Here is a 26,095-nt window from a genome sequence, read left to right as displayed (position 1 = left end):
AAACTGACCCCTGGTCAGTTAATGCAATTTCTCTGTGGTCGAGTTTAAATTAGACCTGAAACTTTGGTCCAGCCTAAACCTCTCAGTTTTATGCCTGAACACAAACCACATCAGGTTTTGAGTTCTAAACTGACCTCAGTCCAACAGAATTCTCTTCGATCACCCCAAGTGCCAAATAAAACCTGATAGGACTGTGCCGGTTAAATTACCACAAGGTGGCAATAATAGCTGCGATTTATGTCACAGATAAATAACATTTTAAAAAATGATAGAAAATAATTTGATAAAATTATCAAGTAGTGCTTTTGAAAAAACGTCCCAAAGTTATTTTTTAGTCTGCATAAACATTTTGATATTTGGGTCATTCTACAGAAACGTCCACTTTTCTATCTCTCCATAGGAGTCACTGGTGTTACTGATCCTCATTGGTGTTACATAATAAAGGGAACACCAGAGACATTTTTAATGAAAAATGCATTTTACAGAATGGCTGCTACAGAGCATCAAACCACATGATGTCAATAATTAATATCCACTAAAATATGGAATTTAATCCATTTGTATTCTATTTTTTCACAGTTAACTCAGAATAAAGTGGGTCACACCAGTGACTTCAGCTAAAAGCTTCATATGAAATCATGAGCTAAATGAGAAACTCTCTGATAACTGAAAGACACAGTGGACTCACCATGTGCTTTTCTTCATAGATCTTCAGAAAACAGGTAAAAGGAAGTCGAGTGATGTCATCAGTGTGACTTTTATTTCAAAATAAGAGATTTTTTGTTACGCAGTAACACCAGTGACACGACTCCTGGGGACAATTTTCATTATATATTTTATAATATTTATTTGGCATTTGTTTTCTTTATGTCATTTAATTCATATATTTCATAGTCATGTATAGATTATTGTAGTTAAAATTGCAGAAAAACATGTTTTTTTTCTTCAAAATATGGCCTCAGCCTTTAAACATGACTGTGGGGACGAGCTCTTCTGTGGTGCTTGGAATTCTAGATGATTGATTTAAAAACCAATATTGCTCAATTGATGGATCAAGATGGTGTAATTGTTAAAATAACATTGTTTTATTTGAAAATGTAAAAAAAACATTTTTCAAGTGTCATATATCTGTAAATGCTACGGACACAAAAATGGACGTTTCTGTAGAATGACCCATTTGTCACATCTATTTTCTCACGTGGATGGGCCCCTGTGCCAAATTCAGTAGTACTTGACTCCAGCGTGCCATATTAAAAATTGTTTAAAGGTTATTATGACCATAAATAGAAAACCTGAGGTGGAGTAAATGCTAGGTACAATCTGAAGTCATTCAATTCGATCCATTCAAAAATGCTGTTAATCAGTTTGTGACAATTTTGGACATTACAAGTTCTTGAAAAATCTAGCATCACTAGATCTTATATGTGTGAAGCCAACTCACAGTGATGTATATAATGAAAAAAGACTTTAAAATCTGTCTATAATGCGGTTTGGAATGAAGCCCTTCATATGTTAAAAGTGCTCTGCGATACAAGAACCCGAACGTGAAATTCCAACTTAAACTGAGCCTAAAACACATTTGAGAAATGACCTCAAAACCCCAATATTTAAATTTTTCTAGCTCTACTCTGTAGTTTGTGATTCATTGCTGGCTTAGTGGGAGTGCACTACCATGCTATGACCAGAAGATGGCAATAGATCTTAAATTTTCTTGCTGTTCATTGAGTACCGTTTCCTCTAGGGGCAACATCGGCTTTAGAACATTTTTTAACGAAATAAATCATCTTAAAGTTCTGAGTGTGGAGTATGTAGCCTGTCACATCTCAGTCTATGGAAACACTGTTATTAATATACTTACAGTATGTTGGCAACAGAGTAAAGAAGAGTCTTGGCTCAGCTATTTGTGCTGGTACAAAGACCATCTGGCATCTGTCTGATCCTATTACTGTCACATTCCTATAGATCTAGTTTATGTCAGTCCTTGATCTTGTGTATTTTTGACACATTTAATTGTACAAAACATGAATTTACGTTTGAGAAACAGGACCAAACAGCGCAAGAAGTTTTGTCTGAGACCAGACAAATGCCGTGCATCACTAGTCTCTAAGTCACTTCCAACATCCGCCGTCCCTTGCCAATGTAAACACTTACCTCATATACCTGGAAACGCTGGTGTGGAGTTCTGGATCAAACAGACTCAGAGCTCTTTTAAACAGGTTTACCACACTCAGCTGAGTATTTTGAGTTGATAGGAGGCTATTTTCTCATGCCCTGGCTGCTTCAGTCCAGAGAAGAGAAAAAAGTTTTATTCAGCTCTTGAGGACACATAATTGAAGACCAGCTCCAAATTTTGTCCTTTTTATTTCTTTTAGTGCCCCAGAAATGGCTGCGTTATTGCATGTTTTCGTTGGGGTGTTTTTACTCTCTGAAAGCCTTTGTTGTTGCAGCCTTTCAAGTTGCAGCGATCTCTAATGGGGGCTTTAACGAATTACAAAGTAAAGCGGTGTTATTTATAGGCTGTAGTGCCTTTAATTGCTTAAAAGAGACGTCAGACACAACGGCTGCACAATGTGTAGCAATACATTTGTAGTGCAAGTAATACGGATGAGCCAGAATGTTCAAATAGTTATGAAAGTAGAATTTTTGATGAGCAGTTTGGCTTCTCTGTAATCTTATATCTCTCTAATGATCTCATATTGAAGAACCCTGAGATATCGGAACTGCTCCACCAGGAGGCAGCGCAGAGCCTGCATCTTAATTTGTGGTCAGTCTGTTTAGTCCGTAAGCCCCGTCCCAATTGCTGCACCATTTGTATGTAATTAAGCTTCTCATTGAGCTGCATTATGCTTGTAATTAGACTTGAGAAGGCAATTAGCACATTAAACAATAAATGAATACAATCAAATGTAATCTTGCGGGATGCAGCACTTTAAGAACCTGCACGTTGCACAGGCCTGTCCCAGATCCACTCTTTTAAACCTTGAGTTCTCCTTTCCTTTCCGTCTGTATGTTGTTGATATTAGTAAAGAGTGGATTTGGAGGAGGTCCGCTGGGCTTAGGGAGCCTTCTGGGACAAGCCCATAGAAGGACTACTGCAGCCGTCTAAGGCTGGTTTACACATGCAAAGATTTCAGCCAATCTGATTGAACACATTCCGATTACAGATTCAGACTGAGATGTTTATATTCTCACTTTACTCAACAATCTGATGGAAAATCTTTGTTTGTATTCACACTACAAGTAATCCGATCCAAAATGACGCACAGGCGTAGGGAACCACTTAGTGTAGACGTTACCATGACAACGAGCATCACGTGAGTCCAGTCAGAGTGAGACGAGCAGCAGTGAGCAGCACTTGTGTTTGTAATTGCTTTAAAATGATGTCAGACTCAGGAAAACGTCCTTCACATGTCCTTATTAAAGAAGGCTGAGAGGAAGACGTCGTGTTCTGAGACACGTAAGCTGGACGTCCGTCCCACCACCGTCTTTTAAAGATCAGAGCGTAAACTTCATCTCCTCTGCAGACCAGTTTCTGCTCCGCCATGTTGAACGGTATAAACTTTCACTATGATGTGACGAACATGATCAGAACGGACTTAAACTTTCCGATAGGGAATGTAATCAGATACAGGCGTTTACACGAATATTATTCTTCTATTTAATGGATTATTTACAGGATTACCCACCTCGATAGGATAGAAACTGTATTCCAGATGGCCTCAATTAGGCTAGTCTATGTCTATTAAGGTGTTTACATGGATGTATTCTATTCCAATTGAGCTATTAGTCGGATTATTAACAATTTATTAGGCTGCATGTAAACGTGGCTACTGTAAAACTTTCATGCAACTACTTGCATGTTGTGAGTTGCATGCAACATAATCACTTTACAATTTTACAGTTACTCAAAGCACTTAAACATTCAAGAGTTGCTCGCAACACGTTGGATTACTCCACTAGACGACCAGATTAGCAACTTTTTAAATACACTGTGTCACTGTCACTATAAAATCACCTGGTGTTATTTACAAACAGTTGCACTCAAAATTATTCAACCCCCTCAAAGTTCAAGGCAGTTTGGTAATATAGACGTTGATGTAAATCTGTCAATCAAGGCTTTCGTAAACAGTCAAAGAAGGTTTATTACTACATGTTCAAGCAATTTTGAGGACATAAATTTGAGTTTACTGTAAACAGTTCAAATGAAGAAACATTCTCTCCGCAAATGTCCCTGTGCAAAATTATTCAGACCCCAAATTCAGTGTTTTGTGGTGCATTCTTTACACTTTATAACCCCCAATAAATGTTTCCAGTAGGTGCTCATGATCTTTGCCCATTCCTCATGTGGGAAACCATCCAGCTCATTAATGTTCATTGGTTTCCATGCCACCACAGCGTTCTTTGAATCCCCCCAAAGATTTCCAGTGGGATTTTAATCCTGGGACTGAGATGGCCATTTAAGGACATTGCAGGGCCGATCCCTGAACCGAGCTTTGGTTGACTTGGATGTGTGCTTGGGCTCATCGTCTCGCTGGAAAGTCCGGTGATCACCAAGCTTCAGTTTACTCACTGAAGACAACAAATTCTTCTCCAAGATCGCCTTGTATTTCAACGAATCCATGATGCCAGTCAAACGGGCAGGCTTGCCAGTTCCTGCAGCAACAATACACCCCCTCAACAGGACTGACCCACCTCCATGCTTGACCGTGGGGATTGTCATAGCCTGCTTTTCTTCTACCAAACTGCTGATCCATGGGTCCACACAGTTCCAATTTAGTTTCATCACTCCATAAAACTGTCTCCCAGAACTCCACAGTCCTGTCCAAATTCCTTCCTGCATATCCAAGTCAACTTTTATGTGCTTTTTGGTCAAGAGTGGAGTGCAGCGAGGTGTCCAGGCATGAAGTCCTTGCTTTGGTCCCGTCTTCTTCAGGCCGTACTGCAAGTCTTTGGCAGAAATATGAGTGTTTTTCTCAGCTCTGTTGTTCAAATATCTGATTCCTTTTGGCCAGATTTCGCTCTTTCTTCCACACCCAGGTAGGTTTGCTGATGTAATGGGAGTTTAAACTGATGCATGATACCTCCAATTTCATCTTTTTGAACTTGATTGATCTGGTGAAGTCAGTAGTAGGAATGATGTTGTTCAACATAATCATGGCTGTTTCCTGAAATTAAGACTCAAACCAAACGCCCAGTTCCAGCCTTTTTATTCCCATTTTTATTGTAGTTTTCAAACATGTTTTCTGAAATGCCCATCTCTAAACAGCATTCTGTCCAATACTGTGCAGCCATACCAGACAGCATCACATACAGTCATAACTTTATGGGACAGAGCCAGAGGACATGTACAGTAACAGTTGCCTCCATTTTATTTTTTGTGGCAATATGATCAAAACCTATTTGGTCAATGTGACTTCATTGTTTCAATGTTTTGATTTATAGTCGGTTAGATAGTGTTGATTGCCGCATTGTTGGGTTGGTGGGAGAACAGAAACAGTAGTAACTCATCCTGTGGTGGGCTGCATGCCTTCAGTCGACAGCTGTGCTGTGCGTGAGAGGTGGTGCGTCACAGGCGTTTTGCCACGGAGAATAAACCAGGATGCTTTTTAGCTCATTTTCATGGTCTGCAGTGTAAACACTGGGATCACTTAAAGTGCCCAGAAATTGATGGAAGATCAGACAGAGAGTCAAACAGCAACAGACACTTCAGTCTGTTTGAACTCAGTTACTGGGATTCGGTTCAGGCCTGACTGATGTTGGAGAAATAAAATCGACTGATGATGAAGTTGTTTAAAAAGTGAAAACCAGTGGAAATCACGCTAATGAAGCAGTGATATTGATATAAATTTGGTTCTTTATGTTATAATGAGCGCATATCTGTGAAGAAAGTTGCTAATTGGGTTTTAATGGCAAGGCTTTTACAGAGATCGCTGTATTATTATAATCCTCTAACACAAACAAAAATAACTGGAAATAAGATAACTGATTAAAAAAAATGTGGACCATCAGTGCTGAAAAGCTCCTCTCCTGTCATTTTGGGTCTGACTGATATGAAAATTTTGTTGCTGATACTGATTTAAGGGGCTAAAATTAAAATGATAATTTTAGTATTAATATAAGTATTAAAATTAATAATAATAAATCTTATTGAAAAGCCCACAATGTTATATTTTTGTGTTTTTTTTTCCCCTCTGAGCTTTACTTGTAACACGTGTGGTTTTATGTACCAAAAGTGAATTAAACAGGCTGTTTTTGTTACTGTCCCTTTAAGACTGATATCTATAAATGACCTCTGTTCTGAGTGACTGTCCTGTATTGTGCCTCATTTAAAAAACGTCCAGGCTGAAACGCTCTCACTGTACATCACTGAAATAATTCATTTAAAGCAACATTCTTGGTTTCCATGTATGGGCTTTGTGAACTGAGGAGGGAACAGTACAGTTTGAAACTTTAACATTGTTTACAAACTACATCAAACTCTTTTAAGTTCCCTTTATCCACTGTTTGAGTTGTACATGGATGGAAATCATTGCAGTAAAGCATAAGTGTTGCTTTGAAGCTGTTTGATTTATATAACAATGAGGACAAACCTCCGACATGAACACAGCTGCTAACTCTAGGACTTTTATTGACCAGCCTTTTACAGAGATTGCTTTGTTATTATAATGCTATTACACAAAAACTTGCAAAGATAATGTGAAGATGATTGGGGGTGGGGAAGAAGAATAAAAGCAGTTTAACAGAAACCAACAAAACCAAAATGAACCTAGAGTGCTGGGAGCTCCACCCCCATCACTACAGTGTTTATTAGGGTCTGACAGGCAATATTAGTAATAATAATAAGAATAATAATAATTACAAAAATAACCCATTTAAATTAATGAAAAAATAAAACTAAATTAAAATGGAAAAAAATGCATTATTGCTATAGATATTAGTGCTAATACTGATAAAAAGCTGACAACCAGCTGACAACAATGGTCACATAAACACCACACTCCGATCTAGAAATCCAGTTCAGAAATCTGATAAAGAGGCTGGATTTTAGCTCAGTAATCAGATTTCTCAGTGCATGTGAACTCTTACTCTGATATCTTTCGGATTTCTCAGTCTGTACATGCGCGAGAACAGACGGTGGATGTCGCAAGATGCAGCAAAACACTTTTGAGCGATGATGAAATCAAACACGAGATGAAGGAGTTAAATATTCTTCATCTTCTAGATGATGTATGTCCATTTTTTTCATGTAAAGTGGTGCGATGTTTTAGAAAAAAGCCACGGCGTGAAGTTCGAGTTTAACGTTACGTTTACGTCACGTCTTCTTCTGTGAGTTTATTGGCTGGTTGTAAAGCAGAAATCTGATTACTGTCTGACTCATGTAGATTTTCCCCATTATCTGATGTTCCAAGTGCATTCACTGTTTAACTAAAATTAAAAAAAGCTAAAAATTAACTAAAATTAAAAAAACTAAAAGGTTTTGTTGAAGTTTTTGTTTTATTTTCCACCACATAGTGTTGGCGACTAGTACCATCAATGCCAAAGCTTTCATATCGGTCAGCCCCCCCCCACCACTGATCCAGACTTCTAAGTTCTGACAGTTCTCAAGTCTTATCTAGGCTTCTGTCATTTGAATTAGCCCCCCCCCATTCCCTCTCTGTCCATCTCTCTCTTTCTGCAGCTCTGTTTTCTCTTCTGTAGCTCTTAAGTACACATTTAGGGATCGAGGAGGATCAAGGATGTTTCTAATCCAGGTTTCCTTTCTTGTTTTTGATCTTTTATTTTTCTTTCTCTCTTCTCAGGTCGTCCCGTCTTACTGTCTCAGCCCACCCAGGTGCTGCAGTTCCAGCCCTCCCAGACTGTGTCTGCGCGGGTGCTCACTACGCCCACAGTGGCCCAAGAGAGACCCGCTAACCTCTCCGCCCCTCTCGTGCCTCCACCTGTCGTTACCATCCCTTTCCAGAACCCCGCGTCAGACGAGGACGTAAGTTTTTACTTAACCAGCCAAGGTTATGTCAAAACATCTTCTCCTTCCCATTAGAGAAATTAGCCTTGGTATTATGGCTTCAGTCCAGTGTTCCAGATGAAACTATGTCGTCAGTCTCCACTGATTGACGCTGGCGGTTATTTTCTGCCTGTTTCACAGCGATTTAAAAAGATTTAGTCGTTTAGATGTAGTTTGTTTTGTGGAATTCATGCTTTTAAAGTGATAAAGACACGGAAATAGTGAACAAATAAGTCCATAGGCTTCCCAGGGCACGTAATGAGAAACTTGGAAAGGCTTTTCTACCTGCAAGACATTGTCCAGTCATGTGCTTGAAAATGCTTAAGACCACCAGCTGGGTGGCTGAGAGTTAATGGGATTCTTCAGCCGCAGAGTGCTAACGTTAATGCTTATATGGTCCACCTAGCATCACGTGTCAGCTAGGCATCGCTAGCTTTCAGTTCTTATTTCAGTCAGACTTGCATGCAGATTTTTTGTACAGCTTTCTGTAAACTACAGAATGCCCCACGCTCTGAAAGCAATCCATGTGCATTCCTCTGTCAGATGATCAGTAAAGTGGATGGAGGCCGTGTTGTTTCACCTCGCATTCTTCACTGGTAATAAAAAAAGGGAAGAGAGACGAAATCGTCTTAGAGTTAACTGGCGTTGCTGTAACTCATAACAGCCCACGCAAATACTCACTCAACCTGTCGTATATATTTACCACTGCGTAGTAATAAAAATGAGAATTATTGCTGAAATGTACAGTTTGTATTAGACTGCTGCCAGACTGTGTGTAACAACACAGTGGACTATTGTTTCTGACAGCCTGACTAAATGGACACTGGAAATTAATGTTTTTACACATTAATACTTCAGCATCATTGCTAAGGAACATATTTGTCCAGGCAGCGGTCGGGTTCAGTCGGCCTCAGGCATCATTTCTCAAATGTGGCCAAAAGTATGTGGACAGAATTACATTACATTTACGTTTATGGCATTTGGCAGACGCTCTTATCCAGAGTGACTTACAATTTGATCATTTTACACAGGTAGGTGAAGGTAGTGTTAGGAGTCTTGCCCAAGGACTCTTATTGGTATAGTGTAGGGTGCTTACCCAGGGGATTGAACCCCAGTCTACAGCGTAGAAGGCAGAGGTGTTACCCACTATACCAACCACCTTTGGACACCCTTCCTAATTGCTGAGTTCAGGTGTTTCAGCCACTCATTACTAACAGGTGTGTAAAATCAAGCATGTAGTCATGAAATCTCCATAGACAAACACTGGAAGTAGAATCAGCCGTACTGAGGAGCTTAGTGACTTTAAACATGGCACTGTGCCCACTTTGCCACAAATCGTTTTGTGAAATTTCTGCCCTGCTAGATCTGCCCCAGTCAACTGTAAGTGCTATTACTGTTAAATGGAAACGTCAGCCACCAAGTAGTAGACCACGGGCATGAAAATCTGTCCTCTGTTGCATCACTCACTGCTCCAAACTGCTTTAGATACACCATGTGACCAAACACGTAGCGGTTTGGAGGCATGCTAAGCAGCACAAGAATTGCGCATCTCGATCTTCATGAAGTGTGTTTCCATGGCTAAGCAGCTGCTTGTTTTTCAGGGTCTGGGCTCGGCCCCTTAGTTCCAGTAAAGGGTAAAGGAGATGTATTCTACAACAAACAAAGACATTTTAGACAGTTCTACGCTTCCAACTTTGTAACAACAGTTTGGGGACGGCCCCTTACTGTTCCAGCATGACTGTGCACGAAGTGATTTCCATAAAGACATGGTTTGTCGAGTTTAATGTGACAGATCTCCAGTGGCTCTGACCTCAACCCCACCGAACACCTTTGAGATGAATTGGAACGTTGATTTCGAGCCAGGCCCTCTCGACCAACATCAGTGCCTGATCTTGATGCTCTTTTGACTGAATGGGCAGAAATTCCAACAGACACTCTGTAAAATCTTGTGGAAAGCCTTCACAGAACAGCAGAGGCTGTTATAGCCACAAAGGGGGGCAACTCCATAGCCATTAATAGCCATGGTTTAGGAATGGGATGGCCAACAAGCTCATGCAGGTGTGATGGTCGTGTGTCCACATACTTTTGGCCATGGATTTGTGTTTGTCGGGCTCTGATTTCTCCCTCCTTAAACAGTTTGTTTTTACTTTATTCTTTCTCCATACTTTAGTGACCTTAAAACTGTTTTCATCTGGAGTTGTCTGAGTTCCCCTTGTTGTCCAGCGAAGGTCACTGAGGTGCTCTGAAGAGACCAGCATGAGAACAACACATTATATAAAGGTTATTCATGCTGAAAATGTTTGGGATGTTCGATTTAATCAGTGCGATTGTAAACTTTATTTCAGTTAGTGGCATTTTTAAAGGGTTTGTTTATTGATGATTCCCTAGGTAACATAATATGAGTGCTAAGCTTTGGCAGGTTCTGTTATTAGGAATGTGGGGCATTGTTCTGTCTTTGGCTGGTGGTGCTCTGCTCAGGTTCGCGCAGTATTTTCTCCAGATGTATTTGGGTCTGAGCCAAAATTTCAGGCCTGATTTGAGCTCAAGGCTTTTGTAAGAGTGCATGAGGTGAGTATTCAGTTAGATTGTTGCTACCAGAATAAGTCACGAAATCTGCAACCTATTCTCGCATTTCACTTGACGTCACACTGAATAGCCGCCGCTGTTTTGAGGACCGAATCGGGGAGTGACTGCGCTGCACGATGCCTTCAATTTGCTGTGCTTTGTGAATGATTCACCTGCAAGACACGACAGAGGCGGAGAGACGAGAGACACACAGACCTTTAAATCAGTGTTTTCACTCCAGGCTTGGAGCCGCTGCACTGTATAGTTTAGTGTTTCTCTGCTGTTCACCTCGTTCAGCTCAAGAAGGGATTAATTAGCTAATAATATCAGGTATTTTAACCAGGGAGACCACAGGTATGCAGTGCAGGGGTTTCAGGACTGGAGCTGAACTCTGAACTAACTGCACTAGCAAACTTACAGAATCACGTCTGTCGAAACACGACGTCGTTTTCCGACCCACGACATTCAGTCTGATATTTAACGATTATGTTTCTCCATTCAAACGTCATTTAAATCTCCAGAAACAGAGAGTAAAGTTATCCCGGCTGTCTGCAGCTCCGTTAGGGGGACGACTGTTTATCTCTCTCTGTTAACATCAGCTAAAGTTCTCTAAAGGCTGGCATTGTTCACATCTGTGTTAATTAGCTGATGTCGTTACCCTCCTATGATCACAGAGGGTTTCTCCTCTTTTTGAACACCATGGGATCCTTTACCCACCCTGACGTGAAGAGCCGGTGGGCTTCTGTACTTTTAAATGCTTTGAGAGACCCTCCAGAATAGGGAGAGGAGCTGAGTATGAGATCAATATAAACATCAGGAAAACACAAATTTAGTAGCTTTCTGCCAGTTTAAGTGGATCCAGGAGTTCAGGGCGAAACTATATAAGGATCTCAGCCTATTGTACCGACTTTGTCGACGTAACATTTTTCCTCTTCCAAAGTAAGGAGAGTAATTTTAGCCATATTCCACCTTTAGTCACGTTCATGTGGACCAGCGAAACCAGAAGTTCGGCCCCAAATATGCCGGCCATAACAGTAAAACTACTTGACTGTAACCCTAGAATAGAATTTATACACAGTTTTATACAGTCCATTCATTTAAGTGTGTATAATTACACAGTAAAAGCCCACCTAACCCCACTTTGCTCTGATGCCCTGATATGTATAGTTTTTGGAAGTGGTTGTCACAAAAGACGGCCAACAGGAGACCCTCAGAAGATGCTGAGGCACATATTGGTGATACAGTTTCTCCATATGCTGTTCTGAAGATGAGTTTTTTGATGTATCGATACTTTACAGGATCATTACACCCTCTTGCACAGCTGATGCACACGGCAGCCCACATTCTCCATGTGTGCCTGGGTTTCCACAGGGCCGTGCAGCAGGGCCACAGCTGTGGTCAGGGCTGTACTGGGGGTGTGGCTTTGATTCGGTGCGTAGTGGGCTGAGAGCTCCAGTGTCATTTGGAGGAGATGCGTGTTAATGCTGGTTGAAGTAGGAGAGGTTAGTCGGCCCTGAGCGTCGTCAGACAGCGTGAGACTGATTTCACTTTAAGAAAGAGGCTCCATGTGTTGCATCATGTATTACCTGTGTTTTGAGGAGCTGCCAAGCCAGAGAAAGCAATAGACAAACGGAGAAAAAGAGAGTGGAAAAGAAAGATGAAGCATGTGGAGAAAAAGAAAAGGGGAAGGAAAAAGGTCTGCTCTCACATTTGATGGCGTTTGTTCATCAGATGGGGATCTAATGAAAAGCATATGGCAGTCCAGATGGGCTGTCCTCACTTCGACTAAAAGGCCTTCTGACACTGAGATGTGTGAAGTGTGTTTGTTTCGTGTGCATTTTTAATAGAGGGGAACGAAATGAACTCACGCTATTTTCCACTATTCAGATGGTAGTGATGCACTTTTTGGAGCCACTGCTCAAATGACATATTTTGGGAAGAACACACTTCTGCACAGTTTAATATGAAATTAATGTTTCTTTGCTGAATTTAACATATTTAACATATTGGGAGGAAAAAAATTTAACCAAAAATGTGGCATTTGCAATCGTTATTGCACTGTTTGTTTGTTTGTTTGTTTGTTTTCCACTCTATTAAGCAAACAGAAATCATGCACAAAAAAATAAGAAAAAATGCCATGTTTAAGTTTATCTGTAGAGGAAGTGTTTACATATTTTCGCTCAGAAATTCATCAAAATTTGACTATTTTTACCACTTTTGCACACAATTGTATATTGTCGCAATAACGTTATTATTACAACAGTATTAAAATTAATAATAATAATAATGATAAACTTTTTAAAGTTAATAAATGATACTTTTTGCAATGGCAAAATGCACCACATGGGCAAATCCAAATCAACAGTTGAAAAACATGGTGATATTTTATCAGTATGGTGAGAATTAGTACACCTTTCTGAACATGTGCTGCAGTTTCATTACGAAGAGAGTATAAACGTGAAATGTTGAACAAAAATTATTTTGCCCACAAAAGTTACTGTGCAGGTACATTTGTAGTTCATCAAGATACAAGCAGTGTAAATGGGTGCCACAGTGGTTTTAAGGTCCAACTGTTCACCTTAAATACGTTTTTCACAAGGTTTTCATATTTGTATCTTTTCATAACCGAATGTTTTTAAACAGAACAGTAAAATAAAAGCCTGGAGACGAGACGGGGTGTGTGGAGTCAGTACAGCTTAGAACATATGATTGCAGTGGATTATGGTTCAGTTATGTTCCCTGACTAAAGGTACTGGAGACGTGACAGTTCAGTACATTATCCTTAAGTATCGCCCACCTCTATAATTCGTAGGACAGAAATGCCTTTGTTGAAGACAAGAAAAACACAGGTTAAGGTTACAGTCAGATTTAGGGTTGGACTTATTACATATTGCAAGGGACAAATTTTTCACCCCACAAACCAACCTGTGTAAAGTAGTGGTATAGAAAGAGTGAGAGAGAAGATGATGACACATTGGGTGACTGAGGATGTCAGATGAGTGCATGATTGACTGATGCTGTGAACCGTCAACGTACGATTAGACATTTCTACTGTCTTTCTGTACCTAAATCTGTCAGTGGATGACACATCATTACATTTCCAATCTGACATCTCCATCTCCATTAAATGGGGCCCAAAAGTTTGAGATCAAATTGAAAATGTGGATTTTTTAAACCTAAATATTTAAAACTGAAACTAACGTTTTAGACTCTTGGAAAATTTTAAAAACAAAGAAAAGTGATAATTACAGTTCAAAATTCTAAAATAAAGGTACTAAACTGTCACTGGGGCAGTTCCCCTCGTGGAACCCTCAAGTTTACATCTCAGTACCTTTAGTCAGGGAACATAACTGAACCATAATCCACTGAAATGATATGTTCTAAGCTGTACTGACTCCACACACCCCGTCTCGTCTCCAGGCTTTTATTTTACTGTTCTGTTTTAAAACATTCGGTTATGAAAAGGTACAAATACGAACTTTTCACCTGGAAAAACTTATTCAAGGTTCACAATCAGACCTTAAAACCACTGTTGGAGCTTTGAGGGAACGTTTACATTGTTTGTACCTCAATGAATGAAAAATTTACCTGAACAAAACCTTCATTTCTAACAGTGTATTCAAATTGATGCAAATTTCTGAAACTGACCGTTTAAGGCCTGTGTGCTAAAAGGTCAGTTTTTTTTAGTCTTAAAATAAGTTCTGAAGTTCATGTAAACATTCAAGGATTTGCTACTGTTCACTCAAATTTATGGAGTTAAATCAGTGTCACCAGAACCTGAACCTGAATTTGTGATTCTGAACCTGAATTCATGATTCTGAACCTGAATTTGTGACACTGAACCTGAATTCCTGATGCGTTTTCAGGTCGAGAAATTCAGGTCTGGAAATTCTGGTGGTAAAATTCAGGTTGCAAAATTCAAGTCTGGAAGTTCAGGGAAACATCTGGGGTACTCAGGAAGAGCAAACAAGCATAGATGTGACCGAATCACTTCTAAGAAACCAAACATCAGTTTATATGAGTATAAACCACCAATAAAACAGTAAATATTAGTATCTGATGTGAGCTTGTATAAAGAGAAGGAAGAATAAGCGACTTCCATTTGGAAACATTACACTGGCTGCTCTTCTGCCATGGACCTTCATCGGCATGTACTCGGTGACAAAGAAGCCCCTCCCAGAGATGTTTAGGGATTGGTCAGGTTGGATTACTGTGGATCTGTGCTTGTTTGCTCTTCCCGAGTGCCCTGAGCGATTCCTTGAATTTCTCGACCTGAATTTGCCAACCTGAAAAAGCATCAGGAATTCAGGTTCAGCGTCGCAAATTCAGGTTCAGTGTCTCAAATTCAGGTTCAGCGTCGCAAATTCAGGTTCTGGTGACACTGATTTAACTCCATACAAACTGTGCTGGAAATATTATTTGTTAAACCTTATTAAATAAACATGTAGGGGCAAATTTAAGAAGTAGTGTAAATCTTTTATGTGAATGCAATGACATGCAGCCTGTGACCCAGAGACACACAGTGTCTTTGTGTGGTGATTTTCCACAGATTGAGCTTCATTTGACATGTCAAACTGCAGCCTGAGATTAATCTAGAAATAGAGAGTCAGACTCCAGCGGTTCAGCTGGTGAGTCAGCGTGTTTTTCCACATAGATGCTCTAAGAGATGTTCTCTCAGCCACATTCAGCTTAAACAACTCCAGAAGTTGAGAATCCGAAATGCGCCATTTTGTTTGGGTCACATTAAAGGACAGCCTACAGAGAATCTGTGTGAGAGAGAGAACGAGAGTATCTATATGTGGTAGAGGTGCACGGACTATCGGTGGACTATATATATATGTATATATATATATATATATATATATATATATATATATATATATATATCTATCTATATATATATATATATATATATATACATATGTTTGCACACCCCTGGTTAAATTGCTTTGTTGATTTTCTAAAAGACAATACGTTAACCCATCCTCTATATGGAATACACATAAATATGACATTTTCTGTAAACTTTAGTGCCGAATTTCTATTTACTTGCTAAGTTTAACACATTGGAAAAAAAACATACAATATAAAATGTGCCATAACTTTTGCACAGGCTGCCTTGTATTTATTTTTTTTCCTGATATGTTAAATTGTGTAATGAACAGTAATTATGTATTAAAATGTGCAGAAGTGTGTTCTCTGTAGATGATGTGTTGACTTAACCTCTTATTCTCCAGGGTATGTTTTGGTTTGCCCATCTGAATTTACGTGACCAAATCGTAAGGCAAATTATTCAGTAACTGCGTGAAATAAATGTAAATTTTTATTTTATTTATTTTATTTATTTTAAAAGCTCCCCTCAAATTAACAGAATGTGTTTTATGATCACACATATTGCTGTATGCTTACAGTTTACTGCTGAAAGCCAAAAATCTTAGACGCTCTTTGTATTATTTTATAAAAATAATTTTTACAACCTGAATTTTACAACCAGAATTTCCAGACCCGAATTTCCAAACCTGAATTTCTCAACCTGAAAACGCATCAGGAATTCAGGTTCAGCGTTAAACAAATTCAGGTTCAGCATCATAAATTCAGGTCCAGAATCACTAATTCAGGTTCAGAACCACCGGTGGTCTCAAGGAGTTGAAAAGGTTAATTTTCACTTAGAAAATCAACAAAACATGGAATTTGACTGGAGGGCACAGACTTTTGTTTACAGCCGTAATTTAACATGGTCGAAATTAAACTCCAGACTCTAAGCAGTGCTCGACTGACTTGCTTGCTTGTCAGTTGTCACCATTGAACTGTTATCAAATATGATTGTCAGCTCTCAGTTTAATTTTCCCGCATTTCTCAAATGAAAATCAGAAACGCTGTGTTTATATAAGATATGAATATTGTACTGTGGAGCGGCAGATTCTTCCCTGAGTTCTTTGCAGTTTTTTGATTTCTGTTAAGTTTTATTTTCTTATTTCAAATTAATTCTCTTCCATAGAATGTTTTAGTGTTACGGTCAGGTTTGCATGCATGTTTTTGTTATTGTAAGCATGTCGGTGTTTTGTGCTCAAGCCTGTGTTGCTGTGATTGAAGTGAGTAATTGGTGACTCAGAAGTCTATAAAGACTGGCATATAAGCACAAACCCATTTAATCCTCAGAAATAAACAGTTATTAAACAGGACGCTAAATGTTGTTGCTTTTTTGCCAACACTGATAAATCAGCTTGCCAATATTATAAGCCAGATAAGATATCAAGGCCCTAACACTCACACTCTGATGCTGAAAAATAAGTTGCAGTGGTGTGGAAGATCTTCACGATATAGCAAAAGAGAGAAATACTAAGTCTAGTCATATGAAATCATCTAATGTGGTCATCTGAAAACCCATCATTCCAGTATTCTGTCTATTTTGCTTAAATGAATTACTTGTTTCTTCGGAGGTGGTTATTCTGCCGCAGAATTAAGATTGACTTATTATTTTTACATCATATAATCAAATCTAATACTTTTCCGCTGTAATTCTGTTACCTGATTAACTAGGACATTGTTGAGATGTTGTTACTCCGTTGAGCTGCTAGTGAGCAATGAGGGGTGAAAGCAGAGGCCCTCGCTCTGAAAATAACTGACGTCTTTCCACAAAGACGGCCGTACTGAGATAAAATGGACGGCACAACTGCAACTTTCATGATATTAAAAAAATCCTGTACAAATACCCCAAAAAAACAGCATTTAAACACAAAAAGAAGAAAAAAACAACACTTTTATAAATGTTATTTTTTTTTGCTCACCTGCAAATTAAAAATCCAATTTGCTTCCAGTTTTGTACATCATACACATTTCCATTAAATATATTTCACAATGTATTACTGTTTTTTGGAGTTTCTCTGTGATCTGGTTGAACATGGTACTGTTAACATACACAGATTATAATCAAAGTTCCAATCTGCAGAATTTTTTCAGAGCACAGAAATACAACATTGCACTGTAGTTACCCTGAAGGCAGCCATAAATGATCAATATTAATAATTGTGTATAATTAGTGTTTTTCTTAGCAATCTCTGATGCCCATTACAATGTGGCTCTGGTGCAGCAACATTCCAGTATTAGTATATAATAATTTATATGAAAACAATCTGAAGAAATTTCTTTCAGAAATGCAGTTCATTGCATGGAATAAACTTCATATTTAATCATATTTAGTTTTATATTTACATACAAAGCTTTCGATACATGTGCTCTCATGCACATTTATGGACCACAGATGTGTTTGTATGTGTTGTATGTCTGAGTGTATATATCTGCGGACATGCGTGTGTTCTGTGTGTTGCTATATGACATTTGTCTTTTTCGGGAATCTGTAATATGATATGTGCAAAAATTCAACAGAGAAATGTCATGTAAACAAAGCAGTCTGATATATTGAACAGTGTTCTGCCAAGTTATCGCAAGAACATCACATTTGCCGTTGCAGTTGTTTGCCAGAAGAGCCCTGGGCAATCTCTTTAACTTCTCAATCAAGAAGTTATCAAAATATAAATATTTTGGTGGGAGTCAAGGGCTGTAACTCACCATCTGGGGCATGTATGAGTTTTATCAATGAAAAAGAATCATTTTGTGACGTATCTCAGTCAAAAAGTCCAGCATTATTTTTCTTGGTTCTCATATCTTGTATATTGTCAGGTGTTAAAAGGCTAAATAGTCAGTGTTGATATGTTCCATACTAGGTCTTTAAAAATGCAGAGATCTCATGCAAAAGAGGTAAAAAAGCTGTTTTGGTTGTAGTAAGTAAAAAAAAAAAACAACCTTGCTTTAGGTGCAGGATGCTCACTTTTATCTGCGCATAAATACATTTGTTGTGCTACTATAACTTAATAAAATTAATTGTAATAACAATAATAGTAGTGGTAATAATGATAATAATAATAATAATAATAATAATAGTAATAAAATCTGATAGAATGGTAAATGTGTTCTCTCTGCTGTATCCTCTGCTGTGTCATCATTAAATCCATTATGACTGACTGTCGTTAGCTATAGGAAGCTTTGGCGCAAGCTAACTTTACACTTTTTGTAAAGTGATAGTTCTAAAAACAGTGTTCAACTCGGAAAAGTACTATTCCAGTTTACGTTCTGCTGCCCTTAGTGCTTATATACTTATATGTCGTCACTGTCGAATGAAAAACAAGTATCTCCAAAAATAGTAACTTTACAGAACAGGGCAAAAACCTAGATCCGTGACCTGAATGTGTTTCTGCTTTACGTTGTTATTTATATATTGGCCCTATATGTGTGATATGAGTGTGCAAGTGACACAGTGACTTCATGTTGCCGCCTATTGTTTGTCTTGGGCGGCGCCTGCGAATACGCTCAGCAGTGAGTGTCGGTCAGTCGGTCGGTCAGTCAGTGATTCAGTAAAAGCCAATTTATAGTCTAGGCGACAGGTGTCACTCGACAAAAAAGACTGTGGTTGGCAGATGTCGCGATGAAGACTTTCGTAGTCCTGCGCCAGCGACATAACGTCAGAGTAGGACATCGTCTGTAGTTTCTGTGAAGAATTGTATGACGATGCAGCTAATAAAGCAGCAGTGAAACCACACAGAACAGTCTGAACACAGCCGCTACAGTGAATCTGCAGTAACAGAAGGTTTTTAAGCTGCAGGGTCGCTACAGCAACCAGAAATACTACTTGTTTTGTACAAAGATCACTCACAAGCTCTTTCTACACTATCACGGTGTGTTTTCTGCTGGGACTACTTTTTAAAGTAATTGCAGTCGCAGAAAAATGTTTAAAAATAAAACAAGTGGTCTTATAAATGTATATTGATCTCAGTTCTGAATAGCCGGCAACTCGTTCTGTTTCTGAAAGCAGCAGAGCAGCAAGAAAGTAAACACAGCCGCACGCGGTGACCATGGCAACAATCCAGAAGGTAGAACTTTTGAGTTTCTATCCAATCAGAGTGCACAACAGCATCTGAGCCCTCTCAGAATTTGTTGCTTTTTAAACACGTACTTTTTTGTTGAGCGACGCGTTTCTTCTGGACTATAAAGTCGCCTTAAAAGTCTTGTAGGTTGACTCACTAGGCAGCCCAGCAAAACCTTCCATTGATACCCAGCCTGTGTGTGTGTGTGTGTACACCGTTCAGGCATAACATTATGAGCACCTCCTTGTTTCTACGCTCATTGTCCATTTTATCAGCTCCACTTACTATATAGGTGCACTTTGTAGTTCTACAGTTACAGACTGTAGTCCATCTGTTTCTCTGATACTTTGTTAGCCCCCTTTTACCCTGTTCTTCAGTGGTCAGGACCCCCATGGACCCTCACAGAGCAGGTACTATTTGGGTGGTGGATCATTCTGAGCACTGCAGTAACACTGACGTGGTGGTGGTGTGTTAGTGTGTGTTGCGCTGGTCTGAGTGGATCAGACACAACATTGCTGCTGGAGTTTTTAAACACCTCAGTGTCACTGCTGGACTGAGAATAGTCCACCCACCAAAAATATCCAGCCAACAGCGTCCTGTGGGCAGCGTCCTGTGACCACTGATGAAGGACTAGAGGATGACCAGCACAGACTGTGCAGCAGCAGATGAGCTATCATCTCTGACTTTACATCTACAAGGTGGACTGACATGGTAGGAGTGTCTAATAGAGTGGACAGTAAGTGGACACAGTGTTTAAAAACTCCAGCAGTCTGATCCACTCGTACCAGCGCAGCACACACTAACACACCACCACCACATCAGTGTTACTGCAGTGCTGAGAATGATCCACCACCCAAACAGTACCTGCTCTGTGAGGGTCCATGAGGGTCCTGATCACTGAAGAACAGGGTAAAAGGGGGCTAACAAAGTATGCAGAGAAACAGATGGACTACAGTCTGTAACTGTAGAACTACAAAGTGCACCTATATAGTAAGTGGAGCTGATAAAATGGACAATGAGCGTAGAAACAAGGAGGTGGTCATAATGTTATGCCTGATTGGTGTATATATACACCCGGATTCACTGGATAATGCATCAGAACATTTTAAATGATATGCTGTTTGTATGTGTGCATAACCTAAATTCACCTGTGGTGAGGCAGTCATGTCAGTAATTACCCCTCAGCCATTAGTCCTTTAACTGCAGTTGCGTGTGGAGCTCCCCTCAATTTGAAAGCATTTTGGAGGACGATTGTAATGTGACCTCAGAGGAGGAGGAATTCTTTTTATCTCCAGATACCTAACCTGCTTGCTAATGCCCTGTTTGCAGCATCTGGGACAAATATGCATTATCTAGAAAGCTATCTGTGATGCTCATTAGCAACAGTACTCATCATCTGTGTGGCCTCCTTTCTCCACTTTCTTCTCCTCAAAGCAAGGGCATGAGAGATGTGGAGCCACTGGCCCTGAGATAAAGAACGCGGCACAAGAAACGAAGAAATCCTATAGGCCGCCATATGGGGATATCTTGTGGCAGGGTCAGTAAAAAGACCTGATCTTCAGGCCGTTGCAGGATGTGTGTGGTCTTCTGTTTTCCAGTCTGCATCTGCATACGTCCAGAGGAGCGGCAGGACAAGGATTTGCTTTGAAAAACACATGCATTTCTTAGCAGTACCAGCTTGTACACCACTAATGACCAGTTTGCTAAATCAGTTCTTTTCATTTCTGCCACTGAGAGTGACCAGCTGAAACTTTTAGCTTCAAAGGAACATTAATGGCACTGGAAACATACTGTTACTTCTATAAATAGGCATTTTTGTCCATTTTTATAGGTAACAGAATGCCGTATGGTGCTAGATCCTACAGTCTTAAGTCTAAGTAAATCTACTTAAGATTACTTAATAACTTAATGTGGCTTCAGGCAAGGGTGTGATGATTTAGGCACGCTTATTGGTGGCATGTACTAGTTAGAAGGGTAATGCAAAGAAATGATGGTTTATACACCACCAGTTAGTATTGTGCAAACTGCATGCCTACATTGTCATACACTTCCATCAGCCTATGTCAAGTTGTTAAGCTACATTCACATTGCAAGCCTCATTGCTCAAATCTGATTTTTTGCTCAAATCCGATCTCTCTGACACGATGGTTCACACTCGTTTAGGTAAGTGGTGAATGTACCGGCGTCCTGAAATGACCCGTATGAGCTCATCCTACTCAGTAACGTCACGTGAATGAATCACGTTCATCATCAGCACAAACTAACGAGCAGAACGAGCTTCGCTGAGAAGATAATTAACTCTGATCAGCTCTCAGCTTCATTATTAGAGCGAGACGAAGGAGAAAAAGGTGAGATGAGCTGCTTTTCCACCGTTTACAGGCTTTAACTTCTGTTCGGCGCTGCTGCCATGGTAACGCTGAATGATGGCGCAGTGGGGAAAAAAAGCACATGAATTCCGATCTGAGCGTCACATTAAGGTCACATGGCCGCGAATCGGATACGTATCCGATCTTGGACGACATATGAAAGTGGCGGATTTGAAAAGATCAGATTTGTGTCCACACAGCTCTGAAAACATCAGATCTGAGTCACATTAGGGAACCCGACTTTTTTCCAAGTCATTTTTGGCTACTACTTTTGCTTCATTCATCATGAAATTTACACAATGTGAAGGATTACAGGTATTTTCAAATTACGTCAAAAACTGAAAAACTTCTTCCGACAGGAACGATAAAATAAAATACAATACCAAAAAACAAGATGAATCATACCAGACATTATTCATATATGAAAAATTAGCCTACAATGTCCCCTAAATTGAGGCTGTAATATCTATGAAAAAAGCAAATATTGGATCGATATTGGCTGATACTCGGTATTAAAGTACTTGGATCGAATTGGGCTAGTTGATCGGGGGGCTGGGGGGAGTTGACTGCATCAGGAGCTCCCTAGCTGTCTTAAAATCTATCTGTACTTTTGCCAGTGAGAACAGTTTGTCATGCAGTTTGCAGGATGCTAATTGGTTCCAGCACAAATCCAAATCAGCAAACTTCGAACACGAACTGTCTTGGCTGATTGAACACGAACCGTCTTGGCTGATTGACTGCATTTTGGATAAGAGGCGAAGTGGTTAACTATTCACTACACAGCGTTTGGTTCTATGGACTCCTTAAAACTCCAATATGAAATGTGAGCTAATTTGCTATAGGCTGAATTGGTGGATATATGTAAATGAGTTCTCGTGACTTCACAGGAACAGTTCATTCTAAACAGGCTGTTTTTCCCTGTATACTGTGTGGCCTGGGAAGTGAATGTGTTGGGTTTTATAATCCGTTTCTAATGCTCACAGCTGATGGTGGGGAGTGTCATCGCGCTGCAGAGTGAGCATGTTGATGGGGTCTAAACTGGTCCACGGCTCACTGCAGATGCATTAACTGCTCCCTCAGCGCATACTAAGTAGGTTATTGGTTGTGTTGGAGTCCTGTGGTGTCATGTGTGTGTGTGCATAAGCGCAAGTGTGCACTGGTGTAACGTTACTGTGTGGGTTCTGTACTTCCGCTATAATTTTTCCAAGTGATGTAAGGCCAGCTGTGAAACTTGGCCGTAGTTGACTGTGTGTGCGTGCTTATTTGCATTACTCATCATCATTTTATGTAATAATTCAGGTGTTTGGACACAGCACTGGCTTTAAAGGAGAATTCCACCGAAATTTTTTTAACAATTTCTGAATAATTACATCACTGAGAGAGTCACTCAGTCATGCAGAGTGTTTTAATGTGAAATAGTTTATTGTACGTTGTTTAAAAAGATGGTTATTCAAGGGTTCTTTAGTAAAGAAAATAGTTCTGTATAGAACTGTGAGCACTTTGCATGAATAAAGGGTTCTTTGCAGCATGAAACGGTTCTTTAGATTAGAAGAATGTACTGTAGATAGTTCTATATAGAACTTTTTTGAAAAGGGTTCTATATAGCACCAAAAAGGGTTCTTCTGTTATTACGATGTCTGACTTGTTACAATAGAAGAACCCTCTTTTTGTCCTATATTTGGTCCTTTTCAAAAACATTCTGTATAGAACCACCTACAGCACATTCTACATCAATCTGAAGAACACTTTCACAATTCAAAGAACCCTTTAATCATGCAAAGTGTTCTTTCAGTGTTCATGGTTCTATATAGAACCCTTTTTTACTAAAGAACCTGTGATGAACCAACTTTTTTAAGTGTGTGGAGAAACTTGTCGACTCAGATGTCTTTGCAGTGGTGATAGGAACCAGGGGTCGCCATGACTACAACACTAATATAGCCTTTTTATTTCCTATCCAAAACCACCAGTGAGTCTGCAGCTGTACGTCTAATGTTGATGCTGGTTTAATAGTGTTAAATCTTAAATACGTTATTTGCCTTACAGCGCTCTGCATGTGCCTCTCCACCATAAATAGATTTTTTTAAAAGTATTTTTTAGGCTGACATCTCAGTTCCAAACTATCCTAAAACAATCAGTGTGTTTACATACACTTAATAATCTGATAACTGAAGAAAATCAGATTTTGTCAGTAATCCGTTCAACACTTTTACGTGCACTTGAGTAATCAGATAATGGGGAAACTCCGGATCGACCTGAGTCAGACAGCAATCAGATTTCTGCTTTGCAACCAGCCAATAAACTCACAGAAGAAGACGTGATGTAAAACCCGAACTTTTTTAAAACATCACACCACTTTACCTGAAAATATGAACATACATCATCTAGAAGATGAAGAATATTTAAATCCTTCATTTTGTCCAGGATGTATTTGGTTTCAGCGTCACTCTGAATGTGTTTTGCTGCGTCTCGCGGCAGCACTGCTCGCTTATTTCCGGTACAGCGCTCAGTTTTCGCACATGCTCAGACTGAGAAATCGAAAAGAAATCAGAGTAAGAGTTCACATGCACTGAGAAATCTGAATACTCAGCTAAAATTCAGCTGTCTTTATCGGATATCGGCTATCAAATTATGATCTGATTCTTAAGTGCATGCAAACGCACTCAATGTCTCAGACATCAGACATATTCATAACAATTTCATGTAATAAGTGTCCGTGAGGGAGCTTTTAGAGACGTTAAACACTTCAGACGTCTCGTTCCTAAAACCGCTGTAAGTTGGTTTCTCTAGAACGGAGCGTTTCACATCAAAACCATTTAATTATGCAGAAATGTTGAAGAATCTGTGGAATTTCCCTTTAAGGCGATTCAAAAATGCAACACATAGTTTCGGCTATGCTGGGACCGTGTCTCAGGTCCACTCTGTTATAATAGCAGCGGTTATTCTCTTCATTTTAGCCAGTGGTTTCCCTGTTAAAGGGAAAAAAAAACATTCGCAGCTTTATTGCAGGCTCTCCGGTTTTAAGATGGTCCATAAATATGAGTTTCTCCTGTTTTTCACTTCTGTTTTGCTCTGAAATGAATAAGATGTGCAGCATATGCAGTCTTTTGCAGACGGACGTGTAGATTTCTTTACCAGCCTAGTCATTTTGCAATTGAAGTTTGCGAAGGTGGACCTGACAGTAAGAGTTATACAAGGTTTTGGCTTTGCAAAACCAAGAAAATTGTGTTTATCATGTCTTAATCCCCCCTCCTCTTTCTCTTTTTCTCCCCTTCTGGGTTTGTCTTTTCCTTTGTGCTCAGAGGGGCAGAGGCTCAGGGTTTTGCTCGTTCGACGTGGCAGACGCACATAGACACAGACAGATGCATGAAAAACCACCCTCAGCAGCCCAATGTCATGGCAAAAGAAAGCGAAAACAGTGATTATACGCCTGGAGAAGAACGCATGCACACATTCTCGTTCCCTCAGACCGTTACTGCTCCAGTGACCTGCCAGTGTTGATGGATTTGTTGGTAAAGGCAAAAAAAAACGGTAGAAAACTGTATAACTTGCGTTATAATGAGCACATGCTCACTAACATGAGGACGGTTACTCATTCTGTGAGGTTCTGAAAGGTTTCATGCTTTGACAGTCTTTATACAGACTGCTACGTTGGAAGTAACCAATTTCTGACCTTGTTTACATTTACACTGATCAGGCATAACATTGTGACCACCTCCTTGTTTCTACACTCATTGTCCATTTTATCAGCTCCACTTACTATATAGGTGCACTTTGTAGTTCTACAGTTACAGACTGTAGTCCATCTGTTTCTCTGATACTTTGTTAGCCCCCTTTTACCCTGTTCTTCAGTGGTCAGGCCCCCCATGGACCCTCACAGAGCAGGTATTATTTGGGTGGTGGATCATTCTCAGCACTGCAGTGACACTGACGTGGTGGTGGTGTGTTAGTGTGTGTTGTGCTGGTCTGAGTGGATCAGACACAGCAGTGCTGCTGGAGTATTTAAACACCTCAGTGTCACTGCTGGACTGAGAATAGTCCACCAACCAAAAATATCCAGCCAACAGTGTCCTGTGGGCAGCGTCCTTTGACCACTGATGAAGGACTAGAGGATGACCAACACAAACTGTGCAGCAGCAGATGAGCTATCGTCTCTGACTTTACATCTACAAGGTGGACTGACAAGGTAGGAGTGTCTAATAGAGTGGACAGTGAGTGGACACGGTGTTCAAAAACTCCAGCAG

At 39.8% G+C, this 26,095-nt stretch overlaps 1 protein-coding gene across 1 annotated transcript in view; it reads left to right on the top strand.

The window, feature by feature from the left end:
- Positions 1 to 26,095, top strand: part of atf6 (activating transcription factor 6) — a 105,828-nt gene that overhangs the window by 18,981 nt on the left and 60,752 nt on the right. Inside the window, exon 7 of the mRNA XM_036581250.1 lies at positions 7,800 to 7,981. Coding sequence (XP_036437143.1) covers positions 7,800 to 7,981 — 182 coding nt within the window. The remainder of the gene's footprint in view (positions 1 to 7,799; positions 7,982 to 26,095) is intronic.

Source organism: Colossoma macropomum, unplaced genomic scaffold (genome assembly GCF_904425465.1).
Source record: "Colossoma macropomum unplaced genomic scaffold, Colossoma_macropomum, whole genome shotgun sequence".
Classification (NCBI taxonomy): Eukaryota; Metazoa; Chordata; class Actinopteri; order Characiformes; family Serrasalmidae; genus Colossoma; species Colossoma macropomum.
Note: the sequence above shows the minus strand (reverse complement) of the source record. Positions and strands in the feature narration are given on the sequence as shown.